Source organism: Balaenoptera musculus, chromosome 4, assembly GCF_009873245.2.
Source record: "Balaenoptera musculus isolate JJ_BM4_2016_0621 chromosome 4, mBalMus1.pri.v3, whole genome shotgun sequence".
Classification (NCBI taxonomy): domain Eukaryota; kingdom Metazoa; phylum Chordata; class Mammalia; order Artiodactyla; family Balaenopteridae; genus Balaenoptera; species Balaenoptera musculus.
The window spans coordinates 110,377,596-110,390,169 of record NC_045788.1 but is presented as its reverse complement, the minus strand read 5'-3'; the positions used below and the strand labels follow the sequence as shown (position 1 = coordinate 110,390,169).

The 12,574-nt window shown below is 32.9% G+C and overlaps 1 protein-coding gene across 1 annotated transcript in view; it reads right to left on the bottom strand.

Moving 5' to 3' along the window:
* Positions 1-12,574, bottom strand: part of GBE1 (1,4-alpha-glucan branching enzyme 1) — a 283,524-nt gene that overhangs the window by 69,353 nt on the left and 201,597 nt on the right. The window contains exons 10-12 of the mRNA XM_036851650.1: positions 12,051-12,149; positions 6,440-6,550; positions 3,391-3,562 (exon numbers count right to left, since the gene is read on the bottom strand). Coding sequence (XP_036707545.1) covers positions 3,391-3,562; positions 6,440-6,550; positions 12,051-12,149 — 382 coding nt within the window. The remainder of the gene's footprint in view (positions 1-3,390; positions 3,563-6,439; positions 6,551-12,050; positions 12,150-12,574) is intronic.

The following is a 12,574-nucleotide window of genomic DNA, read 5'->3' as shown; positions in this document are numbered from 1 at the left end:
AATAATTTAACTATCCCTGCTCTCCTCTTCTATATTTGATTCTTTCATATGATGATATGATGGAATAATAGGAAATATAAACCTATTTATTCATAATCATTAAAATAACCTAGCAAATTAAAAAAAAAAATCATAGCAAATATTCCCCTGGCTTTAACCAGAGTGAAAGAATTTTTTTAAACTCAAAATTACGAGTATATAAGACAAAAACAAATAAAATAAAACAAATCAGCCAAACTGGTATCATTGTGAGAGAATTCATATTGATCTTAATTATTTTTGATAAACAGAACACATATCTAAATGCCTGATGAATTTAGGTAAATAGATTTAAATGAAAAACTGCAAAAGTATGTTGTTTTCTTACTTCTTTTAAATCATTCTTTCTCTACTAGAGGGAAATAAAATTCCAGAAAGCTAGTAAGTTTTAAAATGCCTAAAACATGAGTAAACAACCAGATTGCTCCTCAGTCTTGAACTTCTTAAATTGATCTTTTTAAAAATTAATTTCTTACATGCCACTTGAAAAAAAAAATAACTTTCCTTAAAACTACAACTGGTGATTGCAGCTAATGAACTACTGCTAAAAATAACTACAAGGTAATTATATATATGCATATACGTATATATATAAATATATAAAATATCCTTTTTCAGAAAAATGTGAGTCTTGTGATGTGCTAGATACTGTGCTAATTGCTACTAGTTCATGAAGATATAATAGTGAATAAGATACAGATGACCCCTATTTTCATTCAGTTTTAAATGTATCAAGGCAGCTATATATTTAATAGTTTTTTAAAATGTAATTTTGTTATGTGCCACAAAAGGTAGGTATAGGGTAATATAAAAATGTATAATAGGTAAAACTAGTGAAGTTTGAGGCTTTAGAAAAGACTTCTCTAAGGAAAAAAGATTTGTAAATGAAGGATTTTGTCAGGTATGGCAGGGGGGATCTGAGTAGAGTGATTTCAAGAGGGGAGAACAGAAAAATATACAGAATTCACAGTGGAAGGAAGTTGGTACATTCAGTGAACTGAGAGAAGGCTTGCTTGACTGGAGCAGAGCCATCAACGGGGAGACCCATGGGAGACCATTCATGCAAGGCTTAGAGGTCAGCTGGAGGACACTGCAGCCATTGAAGCCATTCAGCAGGAGACTGCCATGATCAGAAAGTGGAAAAAAATATTTAAAGTCATGATAGCTCACGGGGAAATATCAAATTTCATAAAACAACATCAATAATCAGAAATTATAGAGACTTTGGAGATTACTGGTTTCAAAGTTAGTAGAGAAATGCTAGATTTAGAAAAGACATTGAGACAGAAGCAATTTTTAAAAAGTGCTATATTGGAGTTAAACATTATAAGCCATTTGAAGGACAAATGTAAGAAGAAAACTTCAAAAGATCTTTGAGTCCTGTATCAAATAATAATTTCAAAATTATATTTGATACCACAAATATGTTCAATTTACAGACCTTATAGAGAGATGCTAGAAATAATTATGTTTATTTAGTTGTGTTACTATCGAAAGTTCCATGGGAAGAGTTTCCAAAACAGAATAGCATTTTAGCCATCCTCAGGCTGAATATATACAGTTAAGATTATATTAATATAAACATTTCACAAAATTTATGAAGTTACTGGAGATGTGTTAAGATCTTAGCTGTCCATGATCCATTTTTACCCTCAGGGAAAATATTGACCAAGACTCAAGAAACAGTTCTCATTATGAACTTTCATCAGACCTTTTTTAATCTGAAAGTTATCAATATTAAATTAACTAGGGCCATTAATTCTCTGTCATCTGCAGATAGTTTTGTTTTACTCTGATGCTCTGTTGTATGCTACAGGCTAGAACTGTCTTCAACAAAGGACAGTCTCAGGAAAAGGACTCTATCAGGTACCTCAAACTACTGACACTCCCAACTCTTTGCTATAGGCTTCTGAGCTGATACTGCTTACACAACTTCCAGACTAAAGCAGTAAACTAAGTCAGGATTACTAGAATTCTCAGATACAGTGGGCTTCAAGAATTAATGACAGGACTAACAGCATGAAATCAGAGGTCTTATTTGATTTTATTTCTCTAACAGGAAAGTTGTTTTAGTTTCCACATATATAAGGAAGCTCTTTCATTTTCTTTTTAATATATCTATATACACTGCAACAATTTAATAAACGCTGCTTTTGTAAATGAAATAAAACATTAAAAAATCTCTCACTTTACATGGTGACATAGTTGTTTACCTAAGTTCATTGACTTCACCTTTTCATCAAGATATAATTGAATAAACTGTGCGACTAAGGCCTTACTGGAAAAGTCATACTCGTGAATGATGTTCATTGTGTGAAGGAGGACTAGTTGCCTTTTAGGAACTGAGGCCGGCTTTACTTATGAATACAATGCCTGCAAAGTCCACCCAGGAAGCCCAGCCTGGTGCCTGAAAGACAAAGTGCAGTCTCACCAGTCATAAGGGCCACTTCCTGACAGGTTGGGAATATTAACAAATTTTGGTGATCCTGAGAGGAGAGGGATGCACTGAAAGGTACAGGTTGTACGGGTGAAATCTGGCGTATGGTTTATTGGGTCTGGCTTCCTAATCTCAAGTTAGCAAACAATAGAGGCTTTTAAAAATCCAATCTGAGATTTTTTAATAAAAATTTTCAGATAGAAATGAATTAATCTGAAGCTCTACAGCTTTTATTGTAGAAAAATATCAGTCTCCCATATGCATTTTCCAGTCTTTCCAGCTCTCTCTAACCTAAAAACTGGTGAAATTTCCTAAAACTCAAATGGTCATGGTTGACCAAATAGAACTGAAGATGGTATTAGTTGATTTTTATATTTTATCATTCAAGATCCTTCAGACAACAATGACCTTTGAATATTCATATTTTCCTATTTTTTAAAACAAATATATTTTTTTGTCCATCACAATATCTTGGGCGTTGGCTTCCACATTTATAATACAAGAATACTGGTATACAACTACCTCAAAGAAGACCAATAATATTAGCTCAATATGCTATGACATGACAACTATATCCTTCTTATGTTCAATGTATTACAAACACTATAATAATAAACTCAATGATTAAATTCAGAATAATAATTCTGTTTAAAAAAGTTCACCCCACTTATTGACAACAATATTAAATAAAATACCAGCCATTAGATTACTTTTGCATCATGTATTAGTATAACAATCATCTTAAAGTAATTTAATTTTTAGTTTACACATGACAGTGATTTAAAGAAATAAAGTTATAATTTTCTATTTTAAACCTGAACAACCAAACCAAAGTATTCTACATAACTTATGTCATATATAATATTAGTTAACATTTTAAACACAGATTGGATATATGTTCAGCTCATACTTACCCATGAAATTGAGATAGCCTTCTCCGCCAAGTGCATGAGTAATGAGTCGAATCATTTTATGAAGCTGTATTCCACGATCAATAACTGGAGTAAACGGGGTTAGAACACTCATGTTGGTATACATTTCAGCATCCATCAACCAAAATGCCAGAGACTTATCCCCAACGAGTGCCTATAAAAATAAAAGTCACTGAGATAAATGCAAATAATAGGTACTAAGCAGCTGTGATTTATACTAGAATAACATGTAATTATACAGAATGGAAACAATGCAGAAGAGGTGTGTGAATTAATATTAATTTCATGTATTTTCCAACAGTCACTATGCTGAAGGTGAGCTGGTGAAATACATGAGAGATCTCATGTATCTATGTTTCTTTCATTTTTAAAATAGCTTGGTGAAAAGCTCATGATAAGCTACCTGAATATTTGTTATAATAAGCTGATGCTTCACATTTTTTGAAGTTAGAATAAACATGTATTTTAATGTTGAGAATACTAACAGATATTTTTTCTTTTTTTTAGGATTTGAATAATGAATTTTTTAAGTGAATGAATTCTTTAAATTCTATAGTGCTTTACAATTTTCAAAAGTTTCACATACATGATGTCATATAATCCCATAATCTTACATTAAACTATTAGAATACTAATAGATTTTAAAAAATATCTTGCATATCATGATTTTATTGTTTTGAAAGAATGGAAGAGTTTCCTAAAAGTAATTTATATGTATATGCATTTATATTTATATAGATGTATTTATATATATAAAATATGTATATAAATATATTACAATGGACCCTCTCCCCTTCAGCAGCAAATTGACAACTTTTTCTTAAAATGTAAAATTTGCTTTCTCATTATATTTGCCATCTAATCTAAAATTAGTTTGTTTTATATGAAAATATAATAGTTGACAAATGGGGCAGGTAACTCAGAAACACCCTGAGCAGCAGAAGAGGCCTCTTAACAATCTGAATTATTTACGGTTAAAAATAGCTAACTAATGCCAAGTGTTATTTATTGACAAAAAATTATATATAGTGAAACATAGAGACTAAACCATAATCTCCTCACCCTATTACTGTACGATTATTTTCATTTTTAGAAAAATATTTTTACTTATAAACCTATTTTAATCTCTAAGCAATTTTCACATATATATTCATATTTATAATTTTTTATCAGGTTTAAAATTCAGTATACATTTGCTTTTATAGAAAGAACTAGGTAATTTGCATCTCTTTGTACATTCCCGACAATTTGTAATACAAGGCAGAATTATGTGGATCTTTAAAGTATGAAATAATTGGTAAATCCATACTGTTTCTGTACATTTGGGGAGAAAAATTATGAAATTAACCTACCAGTTTCATCTTCAATTTGTTTATTCCACTCATTTATTTATTCTTTTATTCATTCATATAAAATACACATATATTGGGAGCTCAAAACATGCTACAACTGCTAGGAGTTTGTAATAGAAACATATAATTTATGCATGCATTTTAATTTTCATATTGTTATGTATTTGACAAGAGATTCCTCCATCCTTAAATTAATACTATTCATTTCTTATTTTGTTATGTTTTGGTTCTGGTTTCTTCATAGGTATTTATTTGATCTGCTCCACAGCCAATTTAAGTTGAAAAGAAAGTACTGCCCCAACTAGGAAGATGTAAAACTTAATATATGTCTACTTTATGAGTGAGCAAACTTTCTGTACAGGCCAAACAGTACATAGTGTAGGCATTGTGGGCTCCTTCCTCAGTCTCAACTACTTAAACATACCATTATGGCTCAAAAGCAGCCATAGACAATAGGTGAGTGAATGAACATGGCTGTATTCCAATTACCTTTACAAAAACAAGCAGCAGACAGAATTTGGCCCATGGGCCTTGGCAGCTGACCTCTGGTCTACTTATACTTTCTTAACAGTTAAAGGAGACACCTGAAAAACTACTGTCTACCTTAAATTGTCAATTTCTGCTGAAATACCAGAGGAGCTTATTGTTTTAACTTTAATTTTCTGAATACATATACTGCAAATAATTTCAGAAAGTTTTACTGTCTTTTTAATGTATAAGGAGTTCATTTTATGTTGTTTATGATGATTCATAGGCTTTATGTAACTAAATGGCCTTTTCCTGCATTTATTTATGTTTATTGAGTGACTACTAGGAGTAGCACAGTGCTAAGGCTGGAAATACAAAGGTATCAGAGACAAATTTTCTGCTTAAAATGTGATGAGAAAGTGAAGAATGGGGAAACTATTTTTTCCCTATACACCTGGATGAAGGCTTCAGGGAGAATATATCTGAGCCAGGGCATTAGGTCTTTACACGAGCTTCCCAGGGGAAGTAGGCATTTGCAGGTGTGTGGGGAAAAATACAAGACTGGAGCAAGGTTGACCTACTCAGGAATGGGTGGAAATTTAACAGTACTGAAGAATAGAACTCTTGGAGGGTTGAGCAGAGAATAACCTTTGGCATGGGCCTGGATATGACAGGCTGTGAATGAGAAGCTTTAACCAAAAGATCTGGGTTGACAAAATTAGCTTTGCCCTTTGGAAAATACCTCGGACTATATTACAGAGGATGGACTAAAATCAAGAGGGACAGAGGTCAGGGCGATCAATCAGCAAAAGATTTCAGTGACGGAGGGAAAAAATGATGAAAGCTTGTGAAAAGGCATAAAAGAAAATCTTTAGAAGGAAACCTAAAATGGAAATTAAAATTAACCTGGATTAGCACCAACATTCCTCTCGTGACAACAAAGGAAAACATGTAAGATAACACTTGAAACTGTCATTCACAATCATTTAATTACAGTTTGGCAGGGTAAAAGTGGTACTGCATTTTGAAGCTGGAATTTATGGATCTATAAAATAATTTTAAAATGTTTTTCAAGTATGAATAGTTGTCACATAAAATAGACAGATAACACATTACATTAACTGTATTAAACTATAGAAATTTGTACTGTGATATGTTTATAATTAGGTATGTTAATAAATACAGAATGGTTTATACACATATTTATTTACCTGATCATGGCTCTCTGCATAAGCAATGTACTTTTCAAGGCAGCGTCTGTTTGTGAGTGTATACACTATATTGCCCATATCCCAATCTTCATCTTTATATTCTTTAAGTAACTAAATAAAAGACAAAAAATAATTCCAATACACCATTATCATCCTTACTTTAAATCCCAGTCTGAGGGTATACATCATATCAATCCAAATTATTTGAGATGCAGATATAAGCACAGCCACAGAGCAAAAATATCTTTGTCAAAACTTTTACTGAAATCACAGCTTTTATACAGACTATCCAAATGACAGTGGTTTTGCATGTGTGTGTGCATGTGTTTGTTTTTCTGCAGATGATTTGATCACTGCATTTTAGGATTTTTGTAACCTTTTTCCTCTGTAATAGCTGCTACCTCTTGATTAATGACCACAGTGAAGTGTTGTTGTGCAGTATGTCTTTCCGCAACTTCCACAAGGTAGAGATATACTTGCTACGTTTTTAGGTTTGAATGAAAAAAAAAAATTAGCAAGAATAATGTCTCATTCCATTCTTAAAAAAAAATTAAAACAACTGTTATTTCAAAGTGTAAAGCCTAATTATCATGAAATAATTATCATCTTAACAGACCACACATTTTTGTTTCCACTTCAGTTGCTACTCAGTCTCCAGTGTGGCTTCTGTTCCACTAACACCCCTTCAGTGCAAATGACCTTGCCAAAATCTCAGACTATGATTGTCTCCTAGGTCAGTAATTGCTCTTTCTTAGGCAAATGCTTGCAGTACATGATGATAATGCTGACCCTACCCCTTCCATGAAATGCTTTCCTTCTTAGTCTACCATTGCAAAACTCTTGATTGTTTTGCTTTGTTTTGCCACCACTCTAGACATCCTGTAAAATCCCTTCCTCTGCCTATCCTATAAAAGCTGGTGCTCCTCAGAGTTAATAGCGTAAAAATAGCCTGTTCTTTTACTCAACGCATTCTTTCTAAGTGGGTTCATTTCTCTTGTCCAAAAGTGTCAACAGCACGCGGATAGAAGCAGAATTCTAAAATGGCCCCTATGATTCCGGCTCCCTCAGAGTCACATCTTTGTATAATCCTTAACCTGGAGTGTGGGAGGGGCCTTTGAATACAATGGGTGCCCTTAGAAGAAATTGTGAGATAATAACAGTAATGTTTTAAGTTGCTAAATTTGTGGTAGTTTGTTACACAACAATAGAAAATTAATGAAGATTTTGGTACAAGAAATGGGGTTCCAGCCTGCTTGTATCTTCCTTTGCATGTTTTTTTTTGGCTCAGTGGAATTCAGAGGTGCTTAGCCATCCTGCGTAATTGCACTGTGAATCACTGAGCACCAGAGGACAGGCTGTATTAGGCAGACTAATGGCCACCCACAGGTGTTTACATCCTAATACCCAGAGTCTGTGAATATGTCACCTTACATGGCAAAAAGGACTTTAGAGATATGTTGAAGTTAAGGACATTGAGATGGGTAGATTCCTGGATTATCTGGATGGGCCGAATGTAACTGCAGGCATCTTTCTTAAAAGATGCCTGAATTGTCAGAGTAAGACAGAGATTTGAAGATGCTACCCTGTTGGCTTTGAGGATGGGGGAAGGGACCATGGACCAAGGAATACAGGAATACAGGTCCATGCTTTTACAGGCTTTTAGAAGCTAGAAAAGTCAAGGAAACAGAGCCTCCAGAAGGAATGCACCCTTACTAATGCCTTGATTTTAGCTTAGTAAGACCCACTTCAGATTTGTGACTATATGACAGTAAATTTGTGTTATTTTAAGACACTAAGTTTGTGGTACTTAGATACAGCAACAATTTGAAACTAATGTATAGACCTATACAAATATGCCCAATTAAGTTCGACTACTGTGTAAAAACAATTCAATGGAAGTAGGTTCAATGGCCTTTTCAACAAATCATGCTGAATGAGTTAGACATCCATAGGCAAAAGAAAAACAGAAAAAAATCCTTACACGTTGACTGCACAAAAACTAACTCAAATGGACTATGGGTTTAAATATAAAAGTAAAACTATAAAATGTTTAATAGAAAACATAGGCGAGTCAAAGAATTCTTAGGCTTGTCACCAAAAGAGATCTCTAAAAGGAAAAAAAAAAAGATAAATTGGCCTTCATCAAATTTAAAGGAAACAAAGGACTTTTGTTCTGTGCAAATCCACATGAAGAGGATGAAAAGACAAGCAAAGACTGGGATAAAATATTTGTCAACCACATACCCCACAAAAGAGTTGAATCTAGACTATATAAAGAACTCTCAAAACTCCACAGGAAATAAGTGATCCAATTAGAAAATGGTCAAAAGACATGAGCAGACATTTCACCAAAGAGGATATACAGAAGGCAAATTAGCACACGAAAAGATGTTCATCATCCTAAGCCATTAAGGAAAGACAAATTAAACCCATAGTGAGGTATTTCTGCACACCTGTTAGAATGACTAAAATAAAAAATAGTACAATAGCAAATGCTATTGTTCGATGATGTACAGAAATTGGATCTCACCAAAGTTGCTGGTGGGAATGTAAAATGGTACAGCTACTCAGAAAAATACTTTGGCAGTTTTTTAACAAATTAACATCCAACCACTATAAGACCCAGTAATTGTACTTTTGGGCATTTATCCTAGAATAATGAAAATTTATGGTCATACAAAAATCTGTACACAAACGTTTATAGCAGCTTTCTTTACAATAGCCAAAACCTAGAAACAATCTAGATGTCTTTTAATGGACGAATAATTAAACAAACTGTGATACATCCATGCCATGGAATACCATTCAACAATGAAAAGGAATACACTGAAGCAGAGTCACAGATATAGAAAACAAACTTACAGTTACCAGGGGATAAGTGAGGGAGGGAGGGATAAATTGGGAAATTGGGATTGACATATACACACTACTATATATAAAATAGATAACTAATAAGAACCTACTGTGTAGCACATGGTACTCTACTCAGTACTCTGTAATGGCCTATATGGGAAACGAATCTAAGAAAAGAGTGGATATATGTATATATATAACTGATTCACTTTGCTGTACACCTGAACTAACACAACATTGTAAATCAACTATACACCAATAAAAATTAAAAAAAAAAAAAGTTGAAAAGGAATAGACTACTGATACATGCAAGAACCTGGATGAAATCCCCAGAGAATTCGACTGAGCGAAAAATGGCAATTCCAAAAGGTTACATACTGTATAATTCCATTTATATAACATTCTTGCAATGAAAAAATTATAGAAATGGAGATCAGATTAGTGGTGGTCAAAAGTTAAGGAGTGACTGGGGGAAGAGGGAAGTGGGTGTGGTTATAAAGGCAACATTTGGGAAACTTGTGGTAGTGGAAGTGTTCTATATCTTGACTATGTCCATGTCACTATCCTGGTTGTGATATTGTACTATAGCTTTGCAAGAAGTTACCATTGGGGAATACTGTTTAAGAATTCACCAGATCTCACTGTATTATTTCTTACAACTGCATGAAAATTTACAATTATCTTAATATAAAAAGTGTAATTAAAAAAACTATATATAATGAAAAATACCAGATGCTCAATAAATATTTGGTGGAATTAATAAATGAGTGAATTCAATTAAATACCTATATTACCTTTACATGAACACTTCAGTTATTAGATAATAAAAATGATCAAATAAAATGAAAGAAGATACAGCAAATTTGGCATATTTTAGATAGGCAAATATTTGTTCAGTAAATGACTAAACTAATATGATATCCCAAACTACTGATTTTGAACTCTACAAGTAGAAAATGGTAAATAATTTGCTTTTGAACAACAAAAACATGAATGAAATCTAGCATTCTAATCTAACGCATACCCTATGTGTAGATAAAATGCATGACACATACATTCTGAGTATAGTTGTCATTTCTATCAATACTCTTGTGTGTTTTATTGACATTTGAAGGGATGATAATCATTTACAGAATATTTTTAAATGCACAAATTATAAAAGGAGAGGAAAATCACTGAGTTTTTTTTAAAATATTATTTTAACTCTCTCTTGTCTTATTAACTAAGGCTCCCACTTTGGTGATGAAAAAAGATGTTAAATAATTACATAAAACAGAAGATGATATCTGTCTTCAGAGGCTTTACAATCTACAAAGACAAGATGGCCATATCCTAAACAGAGGACAATACACTTTTTTCTACTTATATGATGTACTGCATAGTACAGTATCTTGAGCATACAAGGTACTGAAATGTTTACTAAGTTAAATTTTTTTTAAAGCCTGACATGATTGCTTAGAGAAGGAAATATCCTACTGTGAGCCATGACTGACTGGGAAATAATTCTAGGTTGATGTACACCTTGAAATATCCTTGAATTTGCCCAAAGACTGATGAAGGCTTTTCAGTAAAAAAAGTAAGATTTGGCACTTGTGAGGGGAAAAAAGTCTGTGTGGAAGATTAGAAATAATAAAAGATGGGGGGTGGATAAAGAACCTTCAACTAAGGTAAGAAACTTGAAGACCACAGCATTTTTTTTAAGTGACAAATACAAAGCAACTTTCCCAGGTATTAAAGTTGGAACACACATTTGTTTGTTCCTTTGATTTCTAAGTCTAATCGCCTCTGTAAAACCCTTGCTTTTCGACCTGACAATGTTTATGAAATCATTATAGATGGAGAAGCGGAAGTTGTGCTGGTAGAGTTTTAATGTCACAGCTGTGCACTGCCCAAATTGCCTAGGGATACAGAAAAGACAATTAAGAGATGATTACAATAACTACTTCCTTCAGAGTAGGCTTTATGTTTTTTCTATGCAAAGTTAAGCTCTTCCACCATTGTGATCTCATGGCACCTGTTCATGTCTGTACTAAAGGGCTTATCAGAAAGCAATGATTATTTGATACGTATCTGACTCCTTATACATATTCAGCCTATGATTACAGACTTGGCCACTCAGAAATGTTCTACATCAAATCTATGTAACAACTTTAGTCTTTTAGACAAACATAAAATGAAACAAAATATAATCCAAACTACTTGAACTATCATTAAATTTAATAAAATTGTATTAGAAATTATATACAAGGTGTCATGTATAATTATTCATTCCTAGTGCCTAACACATGGTAAGGGCTTTTAAATGCTAAATGAAGGAATGGATAAATCCAAATCTGTTGAGAAAAAAAACATACTATGAAGCAAGTACTGGGAATTAAGGAGTGACTTCTACATTAATTGATGATTTGCAGGCAGAAATGGATGCGTTGATGAAGTTTAATGTGTTTTAAATATAGAACACCGAACTTTCATATAATTGCATTGATAATGCAAAATTCCATTTACAGCTAACATTATATCAATCATATTTTCTCTGTGCCTGTATAATGCAAGTGTGAATACTTTAAATTAGAACTTTTAGAAGTTTGAGAGGCACCTTATTAAAAAGCACAAGAAGCAACACACTAATGAGAGAATTTAATACTTCAATTATATCTGTAACTAATGATCACAACCAAGAAATAAATCAAAGAAATAATAAATACACCAACATAATACATAGTATCCACAGGAAAAAAAAATTTACATGAAACCTTACCTGGATCCATTTATCCGGAATTGCCATGGCTAATCGATAGTCAAAGCCACCCCCTCCCTGGGAAATTGGAAAACACAGAGCTGGCATTCCTGATACATCCTGAAATAAAGAGCATCAGCATTATCAGTTCATATTGCTCAAGTTTTTACTATATATTCTTCTGACAGTAAAATCCAGGCCAATAAATACAAACAATAAATAGGGGCGAATACTCTTGGAGTATTTTGGTAGCATAACTGTAAAAGTAGATAAAATTGTGATAGTGTATCTCACTTCCCAATAAGATTTTGTGTAATGTTTTCCATTTCAGGACAAATTTGATCTCTTTTCCTTAGTAGCACATAGAGAACACAAAATAGTAAAAGTGTTATTGTTGAAACATAGCTTCTTACACTAATTTTTGAGTACTATATTAATTAACTACTGCTTTCATCAAACATAAAAATACATGTGCCATATATCTGTTATTCTTGTTCTCTCTGTATACAGCACGGACATACAGTGTATTTTGTGAGAACTTAGCT